This window comes from Tachysurus fulvidraco, chromosome 16 (assembly GCF_022655615.1).
Source record: "Tachysurus fulvidraco isolate hzauxx_2018 chromosome 16, HZAU_PFXX_2.0, whole genome shotgun sequence".
Taxonomy (NCBI): Eukaryota; Metazoa; Chordata; class Actinopteri; order Siluriformes; family Bagridae; genus Tachysurus; species Tachysurus fulvidraco.
This window is the reverse complement of record NC_062533.1, coordinates 10,654,863-10,668,976: the sequence shown is the minus strand read 5'-3', so window position 1 is coordinate 10,668,976 and position 14,114 is coordinate 10,654,863. Positions and strand designations below refer to the sequence as shown.

At 37.8% G+C, this 14,114-nt stretch overlaps 2 protein-coding genes and 1 non-coding gene across 3 annotated transcripts in view; all 3 read left to right on the top strand.

The window, feature by feature from the left end:
* Nucleotides 1-861: 861 nt before the first annotated feature.
* On the top strand, nt 862-5,754 carry LOC113655695 (ribonucleoside-diphosphate reductase subunit M2). Its single transcript, XM_027166391.2, has 10 exons — nt 862-1,895; nt 2,067-2,135; nt 3,271-3,408; nt 3,510-3,626; nt 3,713-3,846; nt 4,091-4,185; nt 4,421-4,554; nt 4,642-4,746; nt 4,837-4,950; nt 5,309-5,754. Exons 1-10 carry the CDS (start codon nt 1,803-1,805, stop codon nt 5,459-5,461), a joined length of 1,152 nt encoding a protein of 383 aa, XP_027022192.1. The 5' UTR covers nt 862-1,802; the 3' UTR covers nt 5,462-5,754.
* Nucleotides 3,875-4,014, top strand: LOC113655703. Its single transcript, XR_003443784.1, has one exon. It is a non-coding gene; the product is annotated as a small nucleolar RNA SNORD94 (small nucleolar RNA).
* Nucleotides 5,755-11,962: 6,208 nt separating the features above from the next.
* The window catches only part of actc1a (actin alpha cardiac muscle 1a), a 3,161-nt gene continuing 1,009 nt past the window's right edge, over nt 11,963-14,114 (top strand). Inside the window, exons 1-6 of the mRNA XM_027166368.2 lie at nt 11,963-12,119; nt 12,978-13,129; nt 13,248-13,376; nt 13,549-13,659; nt 13,771-13,855; nt 13,957-14,114. The exon at nt 13,957-14,114 is cut by the window's right edge and continues 4 nt beyond it. Of these exons, the coding sequence (XP_027022169.1) occupies nt 13,001-13,129; nt 13,248-13,376; nt 13,549-13,659; nt 13,771-13,855; nt 13,957-14,114 (612 nt within the window). The 5' untranslated portion in view covers nt 11,963-12,119; nt 12,978-13,000. The remainder of the gene's footprint in view (nt 12,120-12,977; nt 13,130-13,247; nt 13,377-13,548; nt 13,660-13,770; nt 13,856-13,956) is intronic.

The window sequence follows — 14,114 nt, the reverse complement described above, 5'->3', positions numbered from 1 at the left end:
CTTCTGGCTATGTATTGTATGTTCAAAAGGGAGCTGGAAAGTTCATTCATTTTCTACCGCTCATCCAAACTTCCCGGGTCACGGGGAGCCTGTGCCTATCTCAGGCGTCATTGGGCATCAGGGCAGGATACACCCTGGATGGAGTGCCAACCCATCACAGGGCAAGCACACACACACACACACACTCTCATTCATTCTTGCAATCACACACTACGGACAATTTTTCCAGAGATGCCAATCAACCTACCATGCATGTCTTTGGACTGGGGGAGGAAACCAGAGTACCTGGAAGAAACCCATGAGGCACGGGGAGAACATGCAAACTCCACACACACAAGGCAGAGGCAGGAATCGAACCACCCTGGAGGTGTGAGGCGAACGTGCTAACCACTAAGCCACCATGCCCCCCTGCTGGAAAGTTCAATATCCATAAATGTAAGTGGTCTGAAAAGAAAACAAACATTGTCCATTTTAAGCTGGAAATGAAATCTTATTTTGAAACTTTAAAAGGACTTACAAGCTGAAAAGCTGTCAAAACTATGAACTTTTACAAGGCTGTTTGTATTTTCATTTTTGTTTCCCTTTACACCATGTTACTATTTTAAGATTTGAATATTATGGCATTGCATTTTGTTATCTGTTATCATTTGCTACTGAAACAATAAAATGTTCAAAAGGGAGCCATTTTGGATTCAACCCAAGACCTTTTTTCGACCTGTATTTTGGTCCTCCAACCACTGTGGGGAGCTGATCCTGGGGTAAAGACATACTGTAGCTTTCACATCACCTCTTGCTTTCGTGGCTGCAACTCGTTGGATCCGCCTTTTCGTTTACACTGTAGGTGCAAGAAAAAAAGCCTAATAAGATTATAACTTAAATAACGATTATCAGATTGTACCTGAACAGAAGCGGTGTAATAAGTTGTTATAACCATCTGTCTATGGATATGTAAAAAAAAAAAAAATCTTAGATGTACTAAATTCATTTCTTAAGATTCAGCTTTAAACAGTGCAGAATGTTATACTTCAGTCATTTATTGTTAACATTAACAGTTCTTACAATAAGCAACAGCAGTATAAATAGAAAACTTTTAAGGTTGTGCCAGCTGGATGTTAATAACACTTGAGTCCTGTTGCATAGACGTTTAATAAACAACACATAAGATCTACAAACAAGTTCTTGTTCATAGTGAGTGTGTGTAGGAAGAATGTAGTTAAGCATATTTTAAAATCCAGCACTGAATCTGGCGGGAAAACTCTGTAGGACTGTTTTGTTACACTCCAGAAAAAGGTATTTCCGCTTCATGTTTTAAGAATTATTCTTCCTCACATCCTTTGATCGTGTATAACCTGCTATCATGAGCTGTAGATAGATAGTTTGCCTTTATTTGTATAAGTGTTATTTATTCCTGTTCGTGTTCATACATATGCAGAATTCGAATGTGTTCTTACTTATAAATAAACAGCCCTTTAACATCATTTGACCATTAACAGTAAAATAAAAAGATGCGCTGTAAACGCTTTAGTCTGTGATATTTGGTAAAAGCGCGCCAAATATTTGTTCAAAATACTAAACTGACCAACACTTTAAATTTCCCGCAATTTGTTGATGACGTTGAGGCGTCTGATCGAGCTTAGTTCTGATTGGCTGAAGGATAACCCGCCAAGAACGAAATAAATAGAAGCAGCTAGAGCCGCTTCAGCCAGTCTTTTCCCTCCATTGTACAGACTCCGCATCTTTTAGTATTTATTTTATCTTCATTTAAAAAAAAAAAATTACTAATTTTATTTGCTTTAAACGCAATGATGCTGTCTACGCGCTCACCTCTTAAAAACAAGAATGAAAACGTTTCTGCTAAGTTTGGGAGCATGTCTCTGGGAGACAAAGAAAACACAGTAAGTAAACCTCCAAATACAACAATTTACTGCATTATAGAAACTTGTTCATCTTTATTGAACGAAATGTTTGAGCTTTTGTCGAATCAGAAGCTGAGGGAACTAGAAGTTTGTAAAGTTGTTTGTTTACTGATATTGACTCATAATAATGCTGTTTTTGTTTGCATGCAGCCACCGAGTTTGAACTCCACACGAATTTTAGCTTCCAAAACCGCGCGTAAAATCTTCGAGGACCCTGAGGTGGGTAAACTTAACCTGTTTTAGAGTTAACCTGGTTAACTTCACCTAGTTGTTTTCATAGCTTGTTTAGTCGACACGTTCTAAACAATGATATTCCTGTCACGTTTTTATTCATTAAACTGTTGATCCAACTAAACACAGTAAAGGTTACAGAGCGGACAAAGCTAACATGACATTTTGGCGGTAGGAATGCTAACAGGCTAACTAGCTAGCCTATTGTGTTTAGAGTAAACAGTGACATCAGATCAGTAACTAACTGATATGAACTATAGAATGTTGTATAGAGTTAAAAACAAAAGCTATTTATTTTTTATTCTAAATCTACCCTGTATCCACAAATGGCTAGATTCATTGCAGGCACAATGACCTGTTCTAGGAGATCATGATTTAAACTGTACAAGTCAAGAAGCTTTTTTGTCATTTCAACCATATATAGCTGAGGCAGTACACCGTGAAATGAGGCAACGTTTCTCCAGGAGCATGGCGCTACACGTACAGAGCTAAGGACGTAGTTAGTCCTAGCCACATAAAGTGCATCTGTGCAACCCGGTGTAAACAGTGCAGGAGGAAATCCAGAAAGACTGTGCAAACAGGACAATACACAAAAACGGCTAATGATTATATATATATTTTTAAACACCCCCCCCCCCCCCCCACACACACACACACAAATGGCTCGTTCCTAGTACAGGTCAAGTCAAGAAGCTTATATTGTCATTTCAACCATATATAGCTGTGTCCGATCACAGTGAAATGTTTCTCCAGGACTATGGTGTTGCATACAACAGGCACCCAAGGACTTAAGTTGGTCCTGAGTACATAAAGTGTATCTGTGCAGGGCAAAAGACAGTGCAAACAGGACAATACGCAAAAACCGTGCTGACCAGTGAAAATACGGTGTTCTTACAATGTGTGTGGAAATACTAGAACGAACACATCAGTTAGATGTTGCTATAATACTAGTTGGATGTGTAGAATCAGTTGTTGCTCCTGTTTAGTTTAAATGAAGATTTCTCATATTTTGGGAAAGGTTGACGACTCCCTCCTGTAAATCAACATTACAGCATTCTTTGTCAATAAGAGTCTGAACCCTCCATTGTCTTTATTGGTCTTAAGTCTTTCTTTCTTGTTTCAGGAGAAGCTAAAAGCCAATACAGAGGAAGAGCCTCTCCTGAAGGAAAATCCACGTCGCTTTGTCATCTTCCCTATTCAGTACCATGACATATGGCAGATGTACAAGAAGGCTGAGGCCTCTTTCTGGACGGCTGAAGAGGTATAGATCTTGTTTGAAATGGGTCCAGGTCCAATGTGCCTGGAATATTTCTTAATGCTGATGTGGTGTTTCTTACATGCCCCTTTTCTCTCTCCCTATAGGTTGACCTCTCCAAAGACCTCCAGCACTGGGATTCCCTAAAGGATGATGAGCGATATTTCATTTCTCATGTGTTGGCGTTCTTCGCAGCAAGCGATGGCATTGTCAATGAGAATTTGGTGAGTTTAGAGGCCACTTTGTTTGCATGCATTTCCAGTTAATGTGGGGTTTTGAAACATTCTGACTGCATTTTGTTTGACACTAGGTGGAGCGCTTCACCCAAGAGGTCCAAGTGACTGAGGCACGTTGTTTTTATGGCTTCCAAATTGCCATGGAGAACATTCACTCTGAGATGTATAGCCTGCTTATTAACACGTATATTAAGGCTCCTGCAGAGAGGTACGTTTTCTTAAACCCATGTCCTATTAGGGCAATGATGAGATGCGCAGGGGTACGGACCTCAGCTGATAATGGGAGCTGAGTGCTGGTGTCTGACTTCAGATTAGTAGGCATGTGGTCAACTGACTGATTGACACCAGCATGAAACTGTCGCCTTTCCTGAGCCCTTGCTGTCGAAATTTAAAATGTCTCTCTGGGGTGGAGTTTTGTGACTATTTTTTTCTTCCCCCTCTTCCATCTATAGGGAGTATCTTTTCAATGCCATTGAGACTCTTCCTTGTGTGAAGAAGAAGGCTGACTGGGCCTTAAATTGGATTGGCAACAAAGATGCCCAGTATGGTATGTGTCACAATAACTCGGTCTTGTTTTTGAAAAAAGGTGGGGGTGGGGATTATACCTCTAATGGTGGGTTTTATTATAGTAAATCTGTACTTGCTGTTTCTCTTAAGTAGGTTTACAAGTGTAACAAGTGTAATGTGGAAGCTTGTAAAATGACTAATGCATAATCCTGCTTGAAGCCATGGGAGTTTTTATAACCTTTTGAGTTAATGTAATATGAACTCCTTTTCTGCAGGTGAGCGAGTGGTGGCTTTTGCTGCTGTAGAGGGAATCTTCTTCTCTGGTTCTTTTGCTGCAATTTTCTGGCTAAAGAAGAGGGGCCTTATGCCAGGTCTCACCTTTTCCAATGAACTCATCAGCCGAGATGAGGTAGCTGGAAGTCATGGCTTTGCAAATGGTAGCCATTTTTGAATGCTTTTTTGTGTACATTGAATTAATTAATGTCTTGGATTTCAGGGTCTTCACTGTGACTTTGCCTGTTTAATGTTCAAGCATTTGGTGAACAAGCCTTCAGAAGCAACTGTCAAGAAAATCATTGTGAATGCAGTTCAGATTGAGCAGGTATTTACATGCAGGTACACAAGCTTGGTGTATTCTGAATTGTTCTTCAAAGGTGCTGATTTTTAACTTTTTCTCTTTTGTGGTCCACAGGAATTCCTGACCCAGGCGCTACCAGTTAAACTGATTGGCATGAACTGTGACTTGATGAAACAGTACATTGAATTTGTGGCAGACAGACTGATGTTGGAGCTGGGCTTCAACAAGGTAATGATCTATTAATATGAACATTTTAAGATTGTTGTATGAAACTGCTTTTCAGTCTTGCTTGAAATTCAAGACCTCTTCATACTTGGTCAGTTCCCAGATCTTATGTCAAAAAACTAGAAAAAAATGCAAGAAGTTTGCTGTGGGACTGGATTTAAATTTAACAAATTGAATTTGAAGTTCTCTGGGAACTGAAATGTAGAGTTCTGTATACCTGCCTAACCAAGCAGCACTGAAACATTAGTCAAATTATCTATGTGCAGCTAAAAATGTTCTGGCCTTTTGGTGTTTGTTAGGAAAAGAGAGACTTGATTTGTTAGAGGCTTGCTGACAATTCTGTATTTTTATTTATTTTTAGATCTATAGAGTAGAGAACCCGTTTGACTTCATGGAGAACATTTCTTTGGAGGGAAAGACAAACTTTTTTGAGAAGAGGGTAGGAGAGTACCAGCGTATGGGTGTTATGTCTGGGCCCACGGACAACACCTTCCGGCTTGATGCGGACTTCTAGACTGAGGAAATTGACACTTAAACATAAACACTTGAAGAGGTGCTAGTCGATTGACAACCTCCATATTTTGTATTCACATTGTGTATATGAATTTTTAAATGTAAATTTAAGGTTTTTTTTTTTTTTAATAAACTTTAGTTGTATGTTTTTTGTGGTGTTGCAGTTGGGATTTTTATTTATAGCTTGCACAAATGCCATGTTTTACTGCTTCTCCTTTTCCTTAACCCAGCTCTCTTGTCTTACCCAACTGTTTCTTCTGAATTGTCAATGTAAATAAAATTGATTTAAGATTTTGTCTTGTACTTGTTCTTGGAAAGAATTATTTCATTTATAGAATGGATCTGACCAATTCAAAACCTTGAACCACAAAATACTTGTTTTCTGATGTCTGTACAGACTGACACCTGAGTAACAAACTCTTTATTCCAAGTGCAGCTAAGATGTTAATCATTTAACCTGTATTTTGGTTGAGTGGGTTTGGCTGGTGGCTTCTATTGAATCACTAGGCTGGCAGCCCCCTGTCCAGTTTGATGCTTTCTTTTATCAAATGTTAACCCACACTTGTTTATTGCTGGGTCAGCAGTTTTCAATTGCTGAGTTGATCAGAGCAAGCATGCATGCAGTAAACCAGGGTTTCCTTAGCCAGAGGGTTTTGTTGGCATTACTAGGGGTTTGTGTTGCTATATGAAATTGGGTTAGACCACAGTGTTTAGTTCTGAAAAGATAAAACTTCCAAAACAACTATTCTTATGTATAGTTCCACAGAATTAGTATACAGCGTATTACTCATTTTTTTCATTGTGATCGCACTTGGCATGTAAAAAAATTAAATGAGTCATTGTGTACTTTTTTTTTATTTTTTATATGGTCACTTTAGTTCCTTGAAGTCTTGTAAAATCAAGTGATACAGTGCCTTGTGAAAGTATTCGGCCCCATTGAACTTTGCGACCTTTTGCCACATTTCAGGCTTCAAACATGATATGAAACTAATTTTTTGTGAATAATCAACAAGTGAGACACAATCATGAAGGGGGGGCCGAATAATTTTGCACGCCCAAATTTTTAAGTTTTTGATTTGTTAAAGTTTGAAATATCCAATAAATTTCATTCCACTTCATGACTGTGTCCCACTTGTTGATTATTCACAAAAAATTACAGTTTCATATGTTTGAAGCCTGAAATGTGGCAAAAGGTCGCAAAGTTCAAGGGGGCCGAATACTTTCACAAGGCACTGTATGTTTCCAGTGAATGTAAATCACAAGCATCCATGCTCAGAGCAGGCAACAAAAGCTTTGCATGAACATTTGTGCGCACACAGTAGTAAGGCCAAACCCTCCCTAGGAACAAGTGAAAAGTTTCACTTAACTTTAGCCTCTCAGGAGGTACTTATAGCAAAGAATGTAGGTTAAATGGGTTCTCCTAAAAAAAAAAAAAAAAGTGACCGACAAAAATATAGCTTTCGTAGATAAAAGGGCATGTGCTGTGGATTTTTTTTCTTATAACAATTAGTAGATAAATCTGTAATACAGAAACATATTGCATGGAAATTTCCAAAGCTCTTAACGTATTTATAGCTGTTGTTATCTAGGGCACTCATGGCATGAGCTGAAGCAGCCAAACGTCCTCCCCATCTAAGGGTTCGAAACACATACTTCACATGTGGACTTACACCTGTACAAACAGAAGGTACACAACAACCATTCCCTTTCCTGCATAATTTCACCTCAAGTCTCACTTATTAATAAATATTAATTTAGGTATGAGTCTAACAATTTAAAGATGTATCGAAAAATAATATATGGCTTTGATGTCACTTGCCAATGTCTGTTTTCCCACTGGAAGTCTGAATGGTCTGAAAGAACTTTGACAACGCAATGCCAACTGCTACAAATCATAAATGAGAGATGTTGTTCTGGAGCCAGTGTGTCCGTCTCTGTCACTGTAACTGACTGCACTATAATGAGGAATATTTATGTGGATATTCCTGATTAGCATGCCTGTCAGTATTGTGTCATCTTAGAAGTTTATGCTCCTGATGACAGCTGCTTCAACTGACACAACACCACACAATTGTCCTTGTTGAGACCTTTTGTCACTGGTGATAACTCAAAAAAGGGAATGTAAAAACGATTTGGGTCTGTGCTGTAGTAGCGTAGTAAATCGGACAGAATTGTATGTGAGGTACTGTGCAGCACAATGTCTTTTATGTAATTCAGATTAAAAGTTATTATAAAAATTATTTTAAAAAACAACAAAATGCTACTTCTGGAAGTTGAGCTTAACTATAGGTTAACTATAGGTTTTCTGGACAGACAGTAAAATATAAATAATTAATTTAATGGTTATGAAATGGTTGATTTATTTTGTTACAAAATAATACAACGGTTGATATAAGAAACTTAACAAGAAGCCTCAAAACATTAATGGACACGTATTAAAAATTAGATTTAAACGTGACTTTGTTGTTAAATATTCTCTCAAACTTCAATATATATACTGTGTCTGCCACCTGTTGTTTCTCTTTACTAATCCCTTCTTTACCCTGTCACTGACTTTTGTTTTTTTTTTAAAAAAATGTTAAGATTGTGCCACATTCTTTACATTTTTCTATCATTTTTCTAGACACAACCCTCCCTGTACAGTACATCACCTGTTTGACCTCTTACCGTCTGGGAGACGTTTCAGGTGCATCATATCATGCACAAAGAGACTTAAGGACAGTTTTTACCCCAGAGCCATATGAAAACTGAACACTAATAAGCATTGTCTCTGAATTGTGACCCATCTGCTCTACCACTCACACTTCACAGAATCAACTGCTCTTTAATTTATATATCTATTTCAAATTGGCATTTTAAATGTTATTTTATTTTAGATTTTTTTGTTATTTACGTTTACATTTCTTTTAATACAAGCTATAATCCTATAGATCATGCAGTTCATAAGTACAATATTGTTAAGTGCAATATCATTTTTCTTTATATCTGAATTGTTCCATCTGATCAGGCAGATTAATGTTTGCTCTTGTTGTTGTTTTGTTTCTTTTGCAATATTCTAGTTGCTTTATTTTTATTGCTATATGCATATTTTTAATATTTTAAATTACTTTAAATTTTAATGTTAAATACATTAAAAATGCTGAGAAGCTAGTTCATGCGTTCATGACCTCTAGACTGGACTATTGTAATGCATTACTAGGTGGTTGTCCTGCATCTTTAATAAATAGGTTACAGTTAGTCCAAAATGCAGCTGCCAGAGTTCTCACTAGGACAAGAAAGTATGACCATATAACCCCAATTTTATCATCTCTACACTGGCTACCAGTTAAGTTTAGAATTGACTACAAACTGCTGCTACTTACGTACAATTCTCTTAATGGTTTAGCTCCCATGTATCTAACTAGTCTTCTAACACGTTACAATCCTTCACGCCCTCTGAGATCACAAAACTCAGGACTTTTGGTAGTTCCCAGAATATCTGTCTACTAAAGGTGGTAGAGCGTTTTCGTATTTGGCTCCCAAACTTTGGAATAGTCTTCCTGATAGTGTTCGGGGCTCAGACACACTTTCCCAGTTTAAATGTAGATTAAAAACTCATCTCTTTAGTCAGGCGTACACATAATACATCCCATAATATCATACAACAGTACATAAGACCGGGACATTTTTATGAACAGCAGATATGTTAATCCCTTTCCACTGCTTCTCTCTTTGTACCCATCCTGAGGTATCCAGACATTGTACCAGCTCCCAACGTCCTCTGTGGGACGAAGCCTTTGGACGTCCACTGAGCCGAGGCCGACTCTAAGAATCCTGAGACATCTCCAGTTAGACTCTGTGATACTAAGGAGATCCGAAGTCCATGATCCTTACACCAATACAACATTTAAATGACTGTATATTACAATCACACCCCCAGTGTCACCCATATGAGGATGGGTTCCCCCTTGAGTCCGGTTCCTCTCAAGGTTTCTTCCTTTACCAATTTAAGGGAGTTTTTCCTTGCCACTGCTGCCTGAGTCACCTCAGACTTGCTCATAGGGGAATAAATACATACACATTGTGAACTATATACATCTAATAATAACCTAGAATTTTTATTCTGTAAATTCTTATTTCTTTTATTATTCGTTATTTCCTTTATCATTAATTATGTCTTCCTTCTGCTCTATGTTTATGCTCTGTAAAGCTGCTTTGAGACAATGTCTATTGTAAAAAGCGCTATACAAATAAACTTGAATTGAATTGAATTGAATTGAACATATATATTTAAAAGAATTTAGGCTTGTAAGATCACACTGTTCATGTGTTCTATTCACTATTATTCACTAACTAGCTGGTATTATCTATCCATGTTGGAATTAATGATGCTCTGCAGAATGTTCAAAGTTCAAAGTTGGGTTATAAGTTTTGGAAAACAAAAATATTTAGAAATAAAAATGTTTGCAAACTATTTTGATTTTTACTTCCAATTCAATATTATGGGCTATTTTCTGTCCATTGGAGATCCAAGTTGTAACCTCCAAAATGTGGAAACATTCAGCATAGGTAAATACTTATTTAGGGCATTGTAAATACTCTACGACTGATTTTCGCCTCATCTTATGACAAACAGGTTGGTCAACAAACCATTGTCTCTAACACCATAAATTTTAAAAATCTATTTGTCACCAGCAACTGTTGTGTTTCAGATTGGGGTCTGGTGGCACAGAAAGAGCAGCTGTTTTAAACAATCTAACTCCCCATACATTCCCTTTTAAGGACCTCACTTCCCCCAAATGCACTCTTGCTGTAGTCACTTAGTCCACTTCAGAACAACAGACTATTCATGATATTTATAGCTAGCAATGTGGTAAACAAACCCCCCAAGATCTTACTACTGAGTCTGTGATCACAGTATTCACTGTGCAAAATATTTAAAAAGACATGAATAAACATATATGCACCGATAATGCCAATATTTGCTTTTGCATGTCTTGAACCTTACATCACGCATTCGGAAATAGAGGAAATTCCTTTCAAGCATATTTACACAGCAGCTATGATAGAAATGACCCCATTGCCTGTGATATCGTTCTGAATATCATCAGCAACACGGAACCTGATCAGCGCTATTCTGAGCTGCCATTATCACTTGGAGTTCTAGGGAATCCTTGAGGATTGTGCTCACTATCTATCTGCCTATCTAGTGTGAAAATGTTCTAAGTATAGTGCCTCTAAACCAGAGGATGAGACTTTGTGCTACACAGAAATGCTCGCACATAATCCAACTATGGCACAGCCCAATGGAACACAAATCTAAGGAATAACTCTGGTCCATAAATAAAATAGCATTGTGTAAAGGCACAGCACACAAAAAAACTGATTAGAACTAAGCATGTTTATATATATACTGAATCCATATTCTTTTATCTGACATTAATAAATGGCATCATTAAAGATAACAATGTTTACAAACCTCATATACAGTATGCAAAAATCCTTGATTATGAAATAGTACCTCAAAAACATGGACTATCACCTGCTTTATTTTCCAAAATTGACTATTTCTGATTACTAAGATATGTGATGATTCATCTACAGTAGGAATTTATTAACTTAAGCAGTGAAACCAAACATTTTTATGGAAATATTTAGCAGAAATTCAAAACGTTTTTTTTTCATGTAATATGGGATTAGTGGTATGCAGTCTAGAAAAGTCTAACATTCTAAATACAGCAAAAAATCCAATGCCTTTCCCTCATAGGCTTTTTTCAAGGAGAGAGAGCTGACAAATAAGGAGCTGACAGTGGTCAAGAGCTTCGTTAATGTGCACCCAAGGACACCTGTTATATGCCATGACCCTAAAAGGACACGTAAGAGCCAATCAGAATGCAGCAGCTCCATGCTGTCCAGAAAACAGTTGTGAAGGAGGGACAGGGATCTTCATCCACCCCCTTCCATTCAGCCACCTAAACCCCACCTCAGCTGTCTGGCATGTTTTGGGCCCCATCACACATGCCATTGGCAGCATTGCACAGAGATGTGCATTTGCCCCACAGGCTGGTTACTAAACTAGACCTATAACATTTACCATTGAAGCAGATCTCCTCCTACATCATATTTGCAATAGACAATTTGAACAAAAAGGTTAAACTTAAACTATATAACTATATATATATATATATATATATATATATATATATATATATATATATATATATATATATATATATATATATATAAAAATATACTCATACAATTTGAACACGAAACTCAAAATACACGAAACTCAAATACCTAATTTTTAAAACACTAATAATACAATGTGCAAATATTAACTAAGGTCTCTTAATTAACAATAATTATAATGAATGAACTGGGAATAGTGTAGGCTAGGATCTAGTCTTCTCAACATTTATGAGCAAATAAAGGCAAATGTTCTGCCACAGGGTGGGACTCCAGTCTCCTAAAATTCACCATTCCATTTTAGTAGATTCCTGCCACTGAAGATCAGGTACTGCATTCCCTTCCTAGTGGGCCATTTTTCACCAGCTCTTATTTAGGCTTGTGTGAATACTTGAGTCTGCCTGGCCCCCGGCCCCCCTGGTATATTTAAGGAGCATCCCTCATACCCACCCTCTGTCCCAGTGGAAAATCCAGTCTTCCAGTACAGCTTGGTAAGTGGCTTGTGTTTAATTTTCATTGAATACAACTGGAAAGAGAACAGGGTTAGAATCATTTTTTTTATATTTGTTAACATAACAACCAATCCCTGTTTGTGAAATTCTACAGGAGACTCATTTTCTATAGAAAGCCAGCTAAAGTTTGATTTAATTTTCTAGAAATATTCAGAAATCAGTAAGATGTATGAAAGGATAAATAAGTCTTTGTTGAAACACTTGGCAGGTTTAAAAGTCAGTTATAATCCATGAATCCATATAATCCATAGGAATGAAATTCAAATATCCAATTCATGGCTACCGAAACTAAGTTTGCTGGCTAATGAAGCAAAGGGAATTTACAGTAGTTGTGGTACGAGCACATAGTCCTAGAGAAGAGTTACTATGTATTGACAGCTGAGTCAGGACCAAGCTGTTCCAGCTCAGCTCACAATTTCCTTTATTTATGTTATAGCTTTACAAGGTGTATAGTATAGTATACAAGGCTTCATAGTTAAGGGGCCTTTGCAGATCCACCTTTTGTGATTACATAAACTGATGCTTAAAACGGTATTCTGCTTAATAATGCAATTTTGATGCTTTACTGGACAATATAGTCCAAATTTTTGTTACATGTGTAGAACATGTTAAACTTTATTCATGTAAGTTGTACTGTATATATAAAAAAGAAACCTATGAGAGCTTTTACGTATTGAGAATATTCATTCATTCATTCATTTTCTATCGCTTATCCAAAATTCTCGGGTCACGGGAAGCCTGTGCCTATCTCAGGCGTCATTGGGCATCAAGGCAGGATACACCCTGGATGGAGTTATTGAGAATATAGTTTTCTTAATGTTCTATATTTTTTTATAGACCATCCCAGAAAAAAACTAACCATGTGTGACGACGATGAGACCACCGCTCTCGTGTGCGACAATGGCTCTGGTTTGGTCAAGGCTGGGTTTGCCGGTGATGACGCTCCCCGTGCTGTCTTCCCTTCCATCGTTGGAAGACCCCGTCACCAGGTCACCATGTCAAAAGCACAATACAATGCAGAAACAACATACAGTCAACAGTAGACAGGGAAACACTTACTCATGATTACTTGCAAAATGATTTCTGATGGATGGATTCTTCCAACAGGGTGTGATGGTGGGTATGGGTCAGAAGGACAGCTATGTTGGAGATGAGGCCCAGAGCAAGAGAGGTATCTTGACCCTGAAGTACCCCATTGAGCACGGTATCATCACCAACTGGGACGATATGGAGAAGGTGAGTGTCAAAGACAAACACATGGACCAATAATTATAACAAATCTGAACTTTTATTTGTTTAGGTATTGGCAGTGGCTTAAGCAAATGAATGTAATTTATGCATTATATCTGTTTCAGATTAAAGCATATCAAGTTTTTTATTATTATTATTTTTTTAAACTTTATAACAGATCTGGCACCACACCTTTTACAATGAGCTGCGTGTAGCCCCTGAGGAGCACCCCACACTGCTCACCGAGGCCCCACTCAACCCCAAGGCCAACAGGGAGAAGATGACCCAGGTCAGTAGAGAGAACAGTGTACACTAAACGCCACCCTACCTTGAAATGCATTGTTGACACATGCTTCACAATAAATTATACTGAAAATGACCAACATTCCATTTGTTATAGATCATGTTTGAGACCTTCAACGTCCCAGCCATGTATGTGGCCATCCAGGCTGTGCTGTCCCTGTATGCCTCTGGCCGTACTACTGGTCAGTTTTTACAGGAATAATCAGTGAATATTGAGCTATATTAATAATAATAATAATAATAATAATAATAATAATAATAACTCTTTTTCATGGCTTCACAGGTATTGTGCTGGACTCTGGAGATGGTGTGACCCACAATGTCCCCATTTATGAGGGTTATGCTCTCCCCCATGCCATCATGCGTTTGGATCTGGCTGGTCGTGACCTGACTGACTACCTGATGAAGATCCTGACTGAGCGTGGCTATTCCTTTGTGACC